This window comes from Aythya marila (assembly GCF_965140915.1).
Source record: "Aythya marila genome assembly, chromosome: 9".
NCBI classification, from domain to species: Eukaryota; Metazoa; Chordata; class Aves; order Anseriformes; family Anatidae; genus Aythya; species Aythya marila.
Window position 1 is genome coordinate 21,669,361 of NC_139050.1, and position 13,615 is coordinate 21,682,975.

The window sequence follows — 13,615 nt, forward strand, 5'->3', positions numbered from 1 at the left end:
AAAGCCAAAGCCTGATTGCTTCTCAGTATTAGCTTGAGTGACAGAGGCACCCTCATTAATGCTGGCACATTGCCAGCTGTAAAGTGGAGTTTTAGGAGAACCACAACCAGGTCTGCCTGTCACTGGAAGAATTATTCTTGTTTCCCGAAATCTTCTCTGAAAATGACAGTGTACATTCCTTGCCAGAGCGGGCACAGCCTCGGGATGATGATCTCTTTCTCTGAGTGTGCCTTTTTAACACAAGGAGCCTGTAATTATTTTCTACCTCTCTGTCTCTCAGTACTTCAAGGCTAAGTCATGGGTTATGGCTACATTTTCACCTGCATAACGGTGGAAAGCTACAGAACAGAACTTGTGTGCCTGCCCTCACCTCCTCCAAGCTCCATCCACTTCACTGTCGCGTTGTGCCCCCACAGCTCTGCCCTGGCAATGCCTGGTGGGGTGGGACCCCTACCCCTGGGTAGTGCCCCTGTGTGCTGGGCAGAGCTGGGATGTGGAGTTTGGACCCTGTAACCTGAAAAGCCAAAGCAAGCCCTCGTTAAGCTTCTGATCTGGTCTTCAAAACAGATGGCAAAAACCCACCCTGTGTTTGTGAGAGTTCTCTGGTGGGTTGGGTACTCCAGGCACTGCCTGTCTTTCAGGGGTTAAATTGGTAGTACTGGGGATAATCCATTAAACAGAGCCTGATGCTGTGCTTCTGGCCACATAAATAATTTCTCCTTACATTTAAGCAGATATATTTTCTAGTTTTCCTTCCCATGATACCCTGTCTGTAAATAATACCGTATTGGAGGATTTTTCATCTAGTTCAGCTGAGGAAATGCCTGTCACTAACGCTTTTCCATTCTGTCCTCAGACCAACAGGAATTCCTGGAAGCAATGAGCCGTACAACCTGGGAATGGTGACAACCCACGGTCTAGAAACTTCCCATGCAGATACGTTTAGCAATATTTCAAGGGAAGGGACTTTAATGGTGAGGGAGGTAAGTTGTAAAACAAATATTTCCATGGAGCATCTTCAGGAGGTTTTCCCCATGTAAGCACAACAACTAACAGTGCTGTGTATCCGGAACACAAAATGACTGAGTAAATTGTGCTCATTAGTGCTCTCGTAATGCAATTTACACTCTGAGCAAATGTGACAAGTGCAAATGTTTCTCAGAACTACAAACAGCAGTGAATAGTAACGCTGGGGCATGGTGGGGTGGATGTTCAGATAAACGACTCTGCTGTAATCCCAAAATAGCTCCGAGCAACAGAAGTTGTCTTCAATTTAGAGCATTTATTTGGAGCCTGGCCCAAAGCTTCCCCAGTGCTTCCCAACCTTTACCATCATACAAATGTCAGAGGCAGAGCAGATGTGGTGCTTTTTGAGGCTTTTACCTGAAGCCTGTGGTTACAGGCAGCTGGTTCTGTTTGGGGGGAGGCAAGGTACGGCTGCTGTTGACCCCTGGACATTGCAGACTCTGCTGCTGCTGCTTTTCCAGTTAAAAGTCTTGATCCAGTGCATTTGCCAAATTCTCAGAGACCAAGTCTCCCTCAGGCTTTCCCAACCTGCACAGCTCCCAGGTGCCCAGAGAGCACAGAGCTAACAAAGGGGCATGGCTTGGGCATTGCTGATCGATGGTACTGAAGAAAAGAGGCAGGGGAAAGCATGTTCAGTTGGCTGTGGAAATTCTCCCCCAGTGTTTCTTTTTTTTTTTTTTTTTTTTTTTTCCTGTAACATGCTGGTGATGCTGTTGGAAATGTAGCAGGTGTCCTGGAAAGGGCAGGAGGCTCTGCAAGGTAGTAAAACGGGGGAGTCATCCTCCTGCTGGCATGAAGAGGAGCTGGATGGGAGAGGATAAGAAGGGAGGGGAGTTTGGAATGGGCAATGGTAAAGGAGCAACCTTTAGATCAGCTGCAAAGGCTTACTTGGCTTTTTTATTTCTTAATTCTATTTGTATAAAATACACACAAAGGAAAAAAAAATCAGTGTAACTTTGCAAGAATGAAGAGTTAGCAAAGAAGTCACACAGTGTTTGCTGCCTTCCTCCATGACTTCTGGAGCTGTTGGGGAATGCACAGCTCACCCGTTCCCTCACTGTCCTTTCCCTGTTTGGAGCAGAGACCCCTGAAACTTGCTCAGCCCTGAGCACATCCTTGTAGCAGAAACAATGAGGAGGCTGAGTGGGAATACAAGGCACTGCTCTAACAGGCAGGCATTTCTGAAATGAGCTTGGGTTGCGTTGCAGCTATAAGATACGTGCCACACCAGCGAAGTAGTCCAATAAAACAGTGCTGCAGAAGGATTTAAAAGTCACAGGAAAGAAAAGCAGCAGGGAAATCTCTTTTGGCAGGAGGGAGTGTGATAGGAAACCAAGCTGCAGCCGTGTGTGGGATGTTTGCTCTTTGTCCCTGACCGCAGCCGTAGCAGCCAGAGGAAGGGCTCACTGACCTCCGCGGGCTCTGCCGGGCTGCCCTGGCAGGGTGACAAGGTGTTTGAAGGCTGTGGTAAGGGATGATGGAAAGAGAGATGTTGTCAGAGCTGATCGGTGAGCTGCCAAGCCTGTATCAGAGGGATTTTTCCACTAATCCCTGCAGATGGACAAGCCTCTAACAGTTTCATTAGTGCGCTCCAGGTACCTGGACTCATCAAATGGCAAATGCCTCGAAACAGCGGGCAGGGATGGGAGAAGTTTCCTATCACCTGTCTTGCACGAGGTGGGGATGAAGAGAAAGGGATATTGCATTAGAATAGGCGAGTGCTTGCTTGGCGTAGGCAGCTGCACTCAGCGCTCACCTGAAAACACCCCTGGAGGGAGCTTTTCTCTGCAGCCAGGGACCTGCTGCTGGTGCTGCGGGGAGCTTTGCGCTCAGAGCAAGATGTGAAGAGCTCTGCTGCTGCAGGCCAGGGTAACGCTGCCGCTGTTCACTGCTGTTTTGGGTTACAGAAACATGCAAGGAGGACTGTGTTGGCATTTGCAGTCAGGCCACTGGCCGGTGTGGCTGTGCAAGCCGTCAAGGCTGATGCTGATCACGGGGGCAGATTCTGCTGTCACCGTGGCTGGTGGCAGCGTGGGAGCAGAGCTGGCCATGGGGCTTGCACCATGGTGGCACGGGTGGAATCTGCCCGCCATTCCTTTCCTCGAAATGACACCGATCAGGCTTCTCCTTTTGCTGTAACGTGGCTAATTACTCTGTATTGACTTTGTGATTAATCCTGTCTTTATTTCTCCTGGGGCGGGGGTTGGTTTGCTGCTTGCCAGGTTGCATGGGGATGGAACCAGCAGCGAGGGTCCTCGTCCTGTGCTTGCTCAGGGAACTGGGGGACTGCAAAAAAAAAAAAAAAAAAACTTGGTTTTGTTGTTTTTTTCTTTTTCTTTTCTCTTCTTCTTCTCTTTTTTTCTCCCCTTCTCTTTTCTTCCTCATGCCTTGTGTCTCTGCAGACCTCTGGTGAAAAAAAGCGTTCTGGCCACGCAGCCAGCAATGGCTTTGCAGGCCACATCAATCTCCCTGATCTGGTGCAGCAAAGCCACTCGCCTGCGGGCACACCGACCGAGGCCCTGGGGCGAGTCTCCACGCATGCGCAAGACATGGACTCGGTGCCTGAAGTAGGTGGTGGGGGCTCCTCCTTCTCCTCTGCGCTGCTTTAAACAAGTATTAACACCTCTGTCCCAGCGAGGGCCCTTCCTGCTTCCTTCCCTGGCTTTCTTTGCTCTCCTCTCTCTTTGTTTCCAGTCCGTGTGGGTGAGTGTAGTGGACATCAAGGGGAACCCGATGGGTTATTGGGAGACGGGTCTGTGCCTGGTGGTGGGGTTGTAAATTAGGCCTTAGCTCAAGCCCACCAGCTGGAGTTTTGCTGTGATGATGGCTTGAATGCTGCAAGCTGGTGTGGAAGTCCTCATCTTCTGGTACATGGAAATGAAGCAAAATAGGAGAGCCAGTGATGCCGTTAACTTCACCTGGGCCCAGTTGCTGCTTAGGCAATATTTGAGGCTTAACATGACCCAAAAGGTTAACACAAAACAAAGCCAAAAAAAATCCATATAGTTCTTCAGACTAGAAAAATCTTGCACACCTTGAATTTTTACCATGACTGTTTCCTGTCACAGCATTTTTCCCCCATAGCTTTTTTCGATGGACGTGATTGAGCATTAAGGTGGTACAAGGTCTAAAAGAGTCCTAAAAATCACAAGACGTTTCACATATGACAAGGGAATTGGTGTGCCTTGCTTACCAGAACCAGTTCTGGGAAACTGGCACAGATTTCTTTGTTTTCCCATGGAAAATCAATCCAGTTGCTGCTGAATAAGCTATTTTGTTTGTTGTTTTTTTTTTTTTTTCTTTTTGTCTTGTTGGATATACGATCACCTTATCCTCTTTCACAGAGATGATGTGTTCACTTGATGGTTTACTTTTACTAGCAGCATAAAAACAGGAACGGGTTGGGATTGTGTTGATGAAACGTGAGAACAGATGGTGCCTGCCTTGACCTCCAGGTTTTACCCATTTCCTCGTTGCCTTCAGAAGCAGCGCTGGGACAGCTGGGCCTGACGTGACATCTTCCAGAGTCACCCGGGAACTGCTCAAATACCAGCAGTTTGCAAGGCCTGGGTTTAAATAGACTCATTTATGGAATACCAACCGAGATCTTTTCCATTTCTGAAACTGCATTTTTAGGGCTGACTGAGCAAGGAGTGGGTGGAAGTGGAAGGGTTTGGATGGGGTTCTTCAGGTGACTCACGGCGCTGCCAGCAAAACTCGCAGCCTGGCAGGCAGCAGCATAAGCACCTTGCTGGGAAGTTATCCCTTGTCCTGCTTGTATAAGGTGTTCCCATTTCTGGTGGGATATCCTCACGGGTATCTCTGTCGGAGAGGCTGTGATGTGTCAGGACTCAGGAGGGTGGAAGGGACCGAGCAGTATCGCACCCTGCAGCTTGGTGCTGTTTCTCTCAGCCAAGATGGGTTTAGAGTCAGCTGAACAGAATCTGGAGGAAGATGAGGGCTTAATATTTAAAAACAGGCTTGCAAGTTCTTAAAATGCCAGCTTCTTAGGAGAAGAGCAGCTGAGTCTGAGCAACGAAGAAAAAAATGCTTGGGGCATTGGAATGAGGGATTTCTTCGTAATTCATTTGTTGGAGAGCGCCTAGCTCTCAGCTGGAAGGCATCCCTGCAAACACTGAAGTTGCTCCCTCTCCTGAATTGTTGGTGCTTTGTGGAAAAGATACCCAGCACAGGGAAAAATGTGTATTTGCTGGGTGTGAGAGAAGCACAGAGCTGCGAGTGTATCTTGTGTGCACAGACAAATATTTTGGCCATGCAGCGTACGTAAATATGGTATCTGTTCCTGCAGCCGTCTCTGCCTCGGGCTGCTAACTCCTCGCATGGGTCTCCGTTAGCATTTACTTTTTGGAAATCGTCCTGTTTCCATGGCAACGCAGGGGCTGTTGCCAGGCCATGGGATGCGGATCGGGAGGGAAGCAGGAGGCGCAGCGCCGCGGGGGCAGGCGCAGTGCGGGGATGCTGGCTCACCCCAAATGTTCTCGGTGTCGCTGGGGAAGGACCAGGAGAGGCCGTTTGGGGTCATTTTGTCTGTGTGCTCCTTGCGAAGCTTCAGCAAGGAGTCGGGGGGTTTCTCTCTTCCTTTTCTGGTGGCTTGGAAGCTGAGCAAGGTGTGTTTCAGGGAAGGAAAATGTCCCAAGGAATCAAAGTGTGAAAGTGCTGCTGCAGTAAGGTCTGATTTTTGTTGCTGTTAGAGCTCTGAATGTAGGTCCTTCCTACATCACTTAAAACAAGGGATACCCTGAGCAAACACTGTCATAAAACAAAGCTGCTCTGCAAGGGGAGGAGTTCGTGGCACTTTGACTCCCAAGGGAAGGATTTTGTTTTGCTTGGGAGGTCTTGGACTTGTTTTCTGCCTTAACAAAGCGATGGCAAAAGCAAAGCCAGCAGTGTGGTGTTGGAGTTCATTCCTTTCCAGCTTCCCTTAGCAAACCATTGGCTCTGGCATCCCCTACGATACATTCAGGGTCAGTTTTGCTGCCTTAGAAGTGGCCTTTTCTGCAGTTGCACCTGAAGTGCTGTAGACAATTTGAAATCCTTTATTGGAATTGCAAACAACCCGTGACAGACACATGCCTGACGTGTGATGGAGCCTGGAACGAGGGGGGATGGAGCAATGTGGCTGTGCCATTTCCCACATCCGTGCTCCCTGCCCCATGCTGGAGGAACAGGACAATGGGATTTTCCCCAGAGCCATCCTACAAATCTCTTTTGGGGCGGTCACAATGACAGGAAAGACAACCCCTGACATCCCAGCAGGTGTGCCACGAGCATAGAAGTGTTTTACCTGCCTTCACTTCTGCCTCTGACACTGCGGCTTCCCCGCTAACCAGTCTCCGGCTGCGCTGTGCTTCCACCTGCGAGCTGAGCCCGCGGCACCGGGGCCGGGCACTGCTCCCCGTGCCCTGCACTTCTTGTTTGCTGCTGCTGCAGAGGCGTTCACAAATCTGGTGTCACGTTTTCACTGGTCGCTTCTGGGGGAGGAGGATCAAACGCTCAGAGAGCTCCCAAAGGGCGCTGCAGGGTCCGGCGCTGTGCGCTCGCCAGGAAGTCACACACACGATGTCACTGGTATTTCTGTGCTCTGAGCTCTCTCTCTGCTGTTTGTTTTGCAGTATGGGATGGGAAGTAGCACCAAAGCCTCTTTTACCCCCTTTGTGGACACTAGAGTGTATCAGACCTCACCTACCGATGAAGATGAAGACGAGGATGAGGAGTCATCTGCTACTGGTAGGAGGCAATGTCGCCAGTTTGAGAGGGGAGGTCCTCATGGAAACCAGGTTGTGGGGCCTGAATAACCCCATGGAACCTCTCAGATTTCACTTACCCTTGTCCAAAGATCATTTGAGTTTGTACCCTCATGTTCTCCAATTTCCATCCAACTCCTTCCCCCCCACCAGTGAAATCCCACCAGAAAGGTCAGAGAGAAGACAGGGAGCAGCAGAAATCCACACATCCCTTTCTGCCCAGGCACCTGGCAGAAATGTTTCTAGCAGAGTCAGGAGGTGGCAGCTGCTTCAGAAAGCTTGCACGTGTTCAGAATTCATTGAAAATGGATGGATGAGGGCGGGCAGGTAGAGGGTAGGGCTGGTCATCTCAGTGGGCAGGGCAGGAGGCCAGGGGACATCACCTCTTAGGGCTTTGGTGTTGGTTCCAACCCGTGAGGAACTACTGATGTTACCTCTCAAAACTAATGGCTTGTAGCATAGTGATAACTTCCCATCAGAAGATAAAACAAGGGTTTTCTTCCTCTAATCAGTCACACCTTGTCGTTTTGTTGTTTCCTTGTCAGCACTGTTCACCAGCGAGCTGCTCAGACAGGAGCAGGCCAAGCTGAACGAAGCCAGGAAGATCTCCGTGGTGAACGTGAACCCTACCAACATCCGCCCCCACAGCGACACCCCGGAGATAAGGAAGTACAAGAAGCGCTTCAACTCAGAGATACTCTGTGCTGCTTTGTGGGGTGAGCTCCTGGTCCCACTGTGCCCTCGGCAGAGCTTTTAGGGGATGTGGCTAGCAGTGCGACACCATTTTATGGCAGAACCGAGCTCCTGCCTCTGGTTGTCCTGCTCTCCATCCTGGGCAAGGCTAATGCCAGCTCTGTCCCCGAGGCCCTTTGGTGTAAAAGTGATACTTCTGGTCTGTGGGATCGCTGCCCTTAGTTGTGATTGTCATGGGGTGGTGGTGAAGAATGAGCTCGGGGTGCAATCCGCTGGTGGGCAGAAGCTGTGGCTCCATGTGCCCATTGCTATCTCCATTTCAGGTGTAAATCTGCTGGTGGGCACAGAAAATGGCCTGATGCTGCTGGACCGAAGCGGGCAGGGGAAGGTGTACAACCTCATCAACAGACGGCGGTTCCAACAGATGGACGTGCTCGAGGGCCTGAACGTCCTTGTAACAATATCAGGTACCCCTCTCGCACCCCATCGATAACCTTCTCGTCCATATTCCCCAGTCGATACTCACACATCAGCTGCATTCACTGCTCCCCAGCAGGGCTGCAGGCAGAGCTGGGTGAGCAGAGCGGTGTTCCCAGGTTTCTCTGTCCAAAATGAGAGCCTTCCATGCCGGAGCTGAAAGGCTCATTTTGTGTAGCCATATCTGAGGTGTAAGAGCTGCGTTCCTGGCCCTGCCATGCCTGGTTCTCTCTCCGTGAGCACCGATTTGTGCAAGCTGGAGTTTCCAGCCTGCAGTAAGCAGAGCCCAGCTCGTACCGCATCTGCCAGCGGAGTGGGAGACGAAGGCACAAGCAAAAATACAAAACCAACTATATTATTATTTCAACTTCCTTTTGAAAATAACTTAAATTTTATCTTAGTGAAATACATTAGTGAAAATAAACACTGAAATCTCAAGGTTTTCCGTGCAAGCATGTTCTGCTTGCCCTGTGTGGCATACAGAGAGGAGGAGCCTGGGGCTCTCCATGGGGCTGGGTGGTGCTCTGTTACTTCTCACTGCCTCTTATGGCCAGGTTTCCTTTGCCAACAGGAAAGAAGAACAAGCTGCGAGTGTACTATCTGTCCTGGCTGAGAAACAGGATTTTACACAACGACCCCGAAGTGGAGAAGAAGCAGGGCTGGATCACGGTTGGGGACCTGGAAGGCTGCATCCACTACAAAGTTGGTGAGTGGCTGGGGCCACCCTGCTGGGCTGGCGCCAGTGGGAAAATGGCTGGAGGCATTTTCTGTGTCACTACAGCTGTGAAAATAGCATCTGGTTGGCTCTCGCACTGAGAAGGTGCATTGTGTCCATAGCTCTGAGCCTGGAGAGGGTGATGCTAACTGGATGCAGAGGGCTGGTTGCCTGCTCCACAGCACTGGGCATTGGGAGCTCTTCTATCATAGCCTATGTGATAAAATGGCTTGTTGTTAAACATCTTCTGCTTTATCTGATTAGTCATGTACTGCATATGTTACAGGCAAAAGACACTTGGAGTCTTGGAGATGTTTATTCTATAGTCTTAGATTTGATCTGATGATTTCTCTTAAAATTACGGGCAGACCAGAGCCACAAATAATTTTGATATTATCTATATGTATTAGGTGGACATTTTACCACATGGGAACCAACAGAGGGTGAGCCTTAGAAGCTGGTTTTAGAGATAAATTACTCAGTCACAAAGCAGAAGTGAATGTTTTAAACATTGCTGTGGTTTTTTTTGTTTTTGTTTTTTTTTTTTAATTTTAGTGAAATATGAAAGAATCAAGTTCTTGGTGATTGCCTTAAAGAATGCTGTAGAGATCTATGCTTGGGCTCCTAAACCATATCACAAGTTTATGGCATTTAAGGTACGTTTTTTCTGGCTACCAAAATACGCTCTGTGGTTGCAAATACGCAAGGTTTCTGTACAATGCAGAACAGAAAAGTGTCTTGCTTATGTAGTCCTCAGGGACCTGAGACTTGGGTTCAGTCTCTTGAGAGCCGATGAAGAGAAGCACCCGCAGCGATTCCTGACAGACTTGCTGCAAGGTGCCAGGCCTTTCAGGTCTCAAGGACGCAAACAAAAGCACTCCTCAGAAACGTTATCATCCTTGTACTTCCCCTGGCAGCGAGTTCTGAAACTCCTGGCTGAAGAGATGTGATATGCGCTGTTTATGGCTAACAATTAGGCATTAATTCTAGCTTTTCCTGGGAGGCTTCACAGGGGAAGTTTGCAGAAAGCTGGCCAAGTGTCCTTGAGTAAAATTAAGTTGGGGTTTTGGGTTGCTTTTCTTTTGTGTTCGTTTGCCTGCTTTAACTTCTGACTAATTTTCCACGTGTAATATGAAAACGGGCTGGCATTGTTTTCCATTTTTATTTTGCAAGGTCCTCTCCCCTTCTGCAATGTGGATTCTGTTTCAAGATAGAAATTCCAGGAGAATGACCCACTCTTTCTCTCCCTCTCTCTTTCTCTCCCTTTTCATCTACCTCAGTTTCCTTCAGTGAGACCTTTCTCCTACATAACCTGCCAACGGGTATTTTGTACTCAGTACTTTAAAGCACTTTTCCTTCTAAGCTCTGTGCAGCAGCAAGTCACAAGGGGCAGTGCCTTCTGGAGACTTTCACGCTGAGTAATCTCATTTTGCATCCTTCCAGCACAAATGGGCTTATTCAGTATTAGGTCACATTTGCTTTCTCTGAACAAAAGCCAGAATAAATGGACTGGGTGATCTGAAGAGCTCAGCAGCAGTTAAGTAGCCTGGGATCCAGCCTCCACGGGCTGCAGTTAGGATGCTGGTTGGTGCTCCTGCTGCTGCTTTTCCACTCACTAATTTTCCCTGTCAGGAGTCAGAGGGGTGCTTGTGCAGGGGGCAATTCTCCCTTTTCTCTCCCTGGGGGTGTTTCACCCTCCTGCTGGAGACCTAAGCCATGGGAGGACGTACTCTGTCCCAGCTTGGTCCATGCCAGGGAGCTTATCCCAACGTGTACCCAGCACGTTAGCTTGAACAGGATAAAGGATGTCTGATTTTACTTGTTTTAGCTGCCCAAACTGGAGCGGTGATACCCACCGAGAGGGGAGGTGGCTGCTCACAGCTGTGTGCAGACTTTGCTCTTGTTACGCTGAGCAGCACCAGAACTGGGGGGTCCCTGCATGCTGGCTGAACTGCATGCTGATGTACAACCAAGGTCTCTGGCTCCTTCCTTCAGAGACCAAACTGTCGGGCTGGCCTCGGGCTCCTGGGGAAAAGCTGTGCTTGGCAAGGGTGAGCACCTCTGCTCGGATGGCTGGAGTGAGTGCGTAATACCCCTGATGTGTCTGACGTAGGAACAGAGGCAGGAATATAAATAATGACACGTTTAATAGGAAACACGGTCAAATAAATGCGATTTCAAAACTGCACCAGTCTGCTGTAGGGATCTGTTGGTTTTCCGTGATACTCACTGAAAGGATTATAAAAGTCTTTTGCAGATCTCCAGCACAAACCGTTGCTTGTCGATCTCACTGTAGAAGAGGGTCAGAGACTCAAGGTTATCTTTGGATCCCACACTGGTTTCCATGTGATTGATGTAGATTCTGGGAACTCTTATGATATCTATATACCATCTCACGTGAGTACATGGGGGAGTGCTGCTGCATGACTAACGCAGGTCCCCAGCAAGGTTTGGCCGGGCTTTTGGTGTCTCAGAAATGCTGACTGGTCAGGGGACATCCTGCCCTGGGTACGACGTTCTCCAGTGCCATCCTCACTGATAGCTTGCCTAAAGAGGACGCGGAGGTATCACCAACTTCATGGCCATCATTCACACAGGCCACTGCTGTCCTTGCGCCCAAGCAGGCAGGTGTAAGGTTGCCAGGTCCCACAGAAAGGAGAATCTTAGTCCTGACACCGCATGGAGCAGTAACGGAGCTCTTTGTAGGGCGAGATGCCCTGAGGCAGTGCAGTTTGCCCAAGCAAAGGTTGCAGGATTAGGGTAGCCCAAATCTCAGCCAGGTTGTAGGTTGAAATGCCCAACTCCCGGGCAGCGGAGACTCACCACAGCTTCTCTCTCAGGTCCATAGGCTATTTCAAGAAAGAACCAGAGCTACAAAAATATTGTAGATAAGGATATTCTTGGTGACTTATTTAAGCTCCATCCATGCTGTTGTACCAATCAGCATGAGAAAGGGGCTTAGGGGGAAAAATGGTGTTATTGATGGAATCCAGGAACTGCTGAGTAGAGCAACAGAGCTGCTGCAAGAGCTGGCAAGAAACCCAGGAGAAATATGGGGGCAGTTTGGGACGTTTTTTTTTTCTTACCTATGGAAGGTCAGGTGGGGGTGGAAAGTTACTGTTACTACCCTCAGGAAAGGGGAATGTTTCCTCCCTAGAGCTACCTGTAAAATTCTGGGTTTATTTGCCTTAATTTGAATAGAAGATGGATTCATCAGTCAACAGTTGCTGATTTGTGTTACTGCCAAGTGTCAGCCGTCACTCTTGGGGGCGTATATGTTGTGATCTCTCTATAATTGCTGAACCTGTTTATCCTTGATGTCTACGACAGCTTTGATGGTAGGGTAAACATGACAGTTTATTCCCCTTCAAGCTTATCTCTAAAAGCTGATGCCTGTTTGTTGAATGGAGTGAGGGTTTTGTTCTCGGTGTGGTTTTGGGTTTTGTTTTTTCTAAGGCTCTGCTCCCTTCCCCCTACCACTTTCTCCATTCAATGTAATTCTGACTTGTAGGGTTTATTTTAACTGCAGATTCAGGGCAATATTACTCCTCACGCCATTGTCATCCTGCCTAAAACAGACGGGATGGAGATGCTTGTGTGCTACGAGGACGAAGGCGTGTACGTGAACACCTACGGACGGATAACTAAAGATGTGGTGCTCCAGTGGGGAGAGATGCCTACTTCTGTGGGTAGGTCAACCCTTCCTCTTCACCTGCATAAAACACATACGACACCATCCCTGGAGGTCTTTAAAAGACGTTTAGATGTAGAGCTCAGTGATGTGGTTTAGTAGAGGACTGGTTAGTGTTAGGTCAGAGGTAACAGTGTAAGATGCAGAGTCAAGGATGCTGAGTTAGTCATTTGGGATTTTGTTTATCAAAGGAGATTTCTCTCAGCCAGATAAGAGATGCACTTGCTAAATTTATACAGTTTGGTCCTGCACAGAAAAAGCAGATGACTTACCGAATATTTTATCCGTGTTTGTGTAATATTTAGCTCAACACCTGTAGTAACATGTGCCAAACGCTTCCTTTTGACAGCCTACATTCATTCCAATCAAATAATGGGCTGGGGAGAGAAAGCTATTGAAATCCGGTCAGTGGAGACAGGACATTTGGACGGAGTATTTATGCACAAGCGAGCTCAAAGGTTAAAGTTTCTATGTGAAAGAAATGATAAGGTGAGTCCACTTCAAAGCTTGTATCCATGCTTTACGCTACAACCAACTACTTTTAGACTTCGGGTCTAGTTTATCTTGGGGTTAATAAGTAATTAAGCTGAAGGTCCTGTTTAATAAACAATACCCATAAAACCAGTCCCAATTAATTCTCTTCAGTGGATGTAGATCTCAGCCTGTGGTGGGAATATCAACCAAGATCTCTTCCACCTCAAACTGAGGTCTCCGTTGACTTGGCTTGAATTTCTTTCAAGTGTTGCATCAGAACGTTAATTGTTGAGGCCACCAAATAAACTGCAAAAGTTGAGAAATGGTAGCAGTAAGGTTGTGGAAGTAACCCTAATGTGAACTTGGGTGTAGAGACATTAAGATGCCTTTGTAGTTCTGTGATAAGCTATTTTTTGCACGGACCCCCATCTCTTTATATGGACAACGTTGATAAATATTGTTCTGGAGGGGCACCAGAGCTGCGTGGTCAAGTTTCATGGCTGTGCAGATTACCCTTGGCTTGGGTGTTGCTGAGGGAGGAAGGTGTGCAGGGAATGAGGGAAGAAGAAATGCCTGGAGGAGAAGGGATATCTTCATGGAAGAGGTGGTTGAATGCGGAGATCTGATTTCTGCTGGCGGTATTGCCTCGTGTCACAAGATTTCACCAGGATAAACCAGGACCATGGAGCGGGGAATTCTTCTGTAAAGAGCACAAGCTCAAAACACGTGAAGAAACTGATTGCTGTGTCGCCAGAGCAGGGTTTAATAACATGC

General features: G+C 48.6%; 1 protein-coding gene across 4 annotated transcripts in view; it reads left to right on the forward strand.

Annotated features, from left to right (window-relative positions):
- The window catches only part of TNIK (TRAF2 and NCK interacting kinase), a 142,099-nt gene that overhangs the window by 122,480 nt on the left and 6,004 nt on the right, over positions 1 to 13,615 (forward strand). For 3 of the 4 annotated variants that reach the window (XM_082766842.1, XM_082766845.1, XM_082766843.1), the window contains 10 exons: positions 857 to 983; positions 3,429 to 3,593; positions 6,660 to 6,774; positions 7,337 to 7,507; positions 7,808 to 7,951; positions 8,533 to 8,667; positions 9,232 to 9,332; positions 10,924 to 11,073; positions 12,206 to 12,365; positions 12,717 to 12,856. In XM_082766842.1, the coding sequence (XP_082622968.1) occupies positions 857 to 983; positions 3,429 to 3,593; positions 6,660 to 6,774; positions 7,337 to 7,507; positions 7,808 to 7,951; positions 8,533 to 8,667; positions 9,232 to 9,332; positions 10,924 to 11,073; positions 12,206 to 12,365; positions 12,717 to 12,856 (1,408 nt within the window). The remainder of the gene's footprint in view (positions 1 to 856; positions 984 to 3,428; positions 3,594 to 6,659; positions 6,775 to 7,336; positions 7,508 to 7,807; positions 7,952 to 8,532; positions 8,668 to 9,231; positions 9,333 to 10,923; positions 11,074 to 12,205; positions 12,366 to 12,716; positions 12,857 to 13,615) is intronic. The other variant, XM_082766844.1, reaches the window with a different exon arrangement.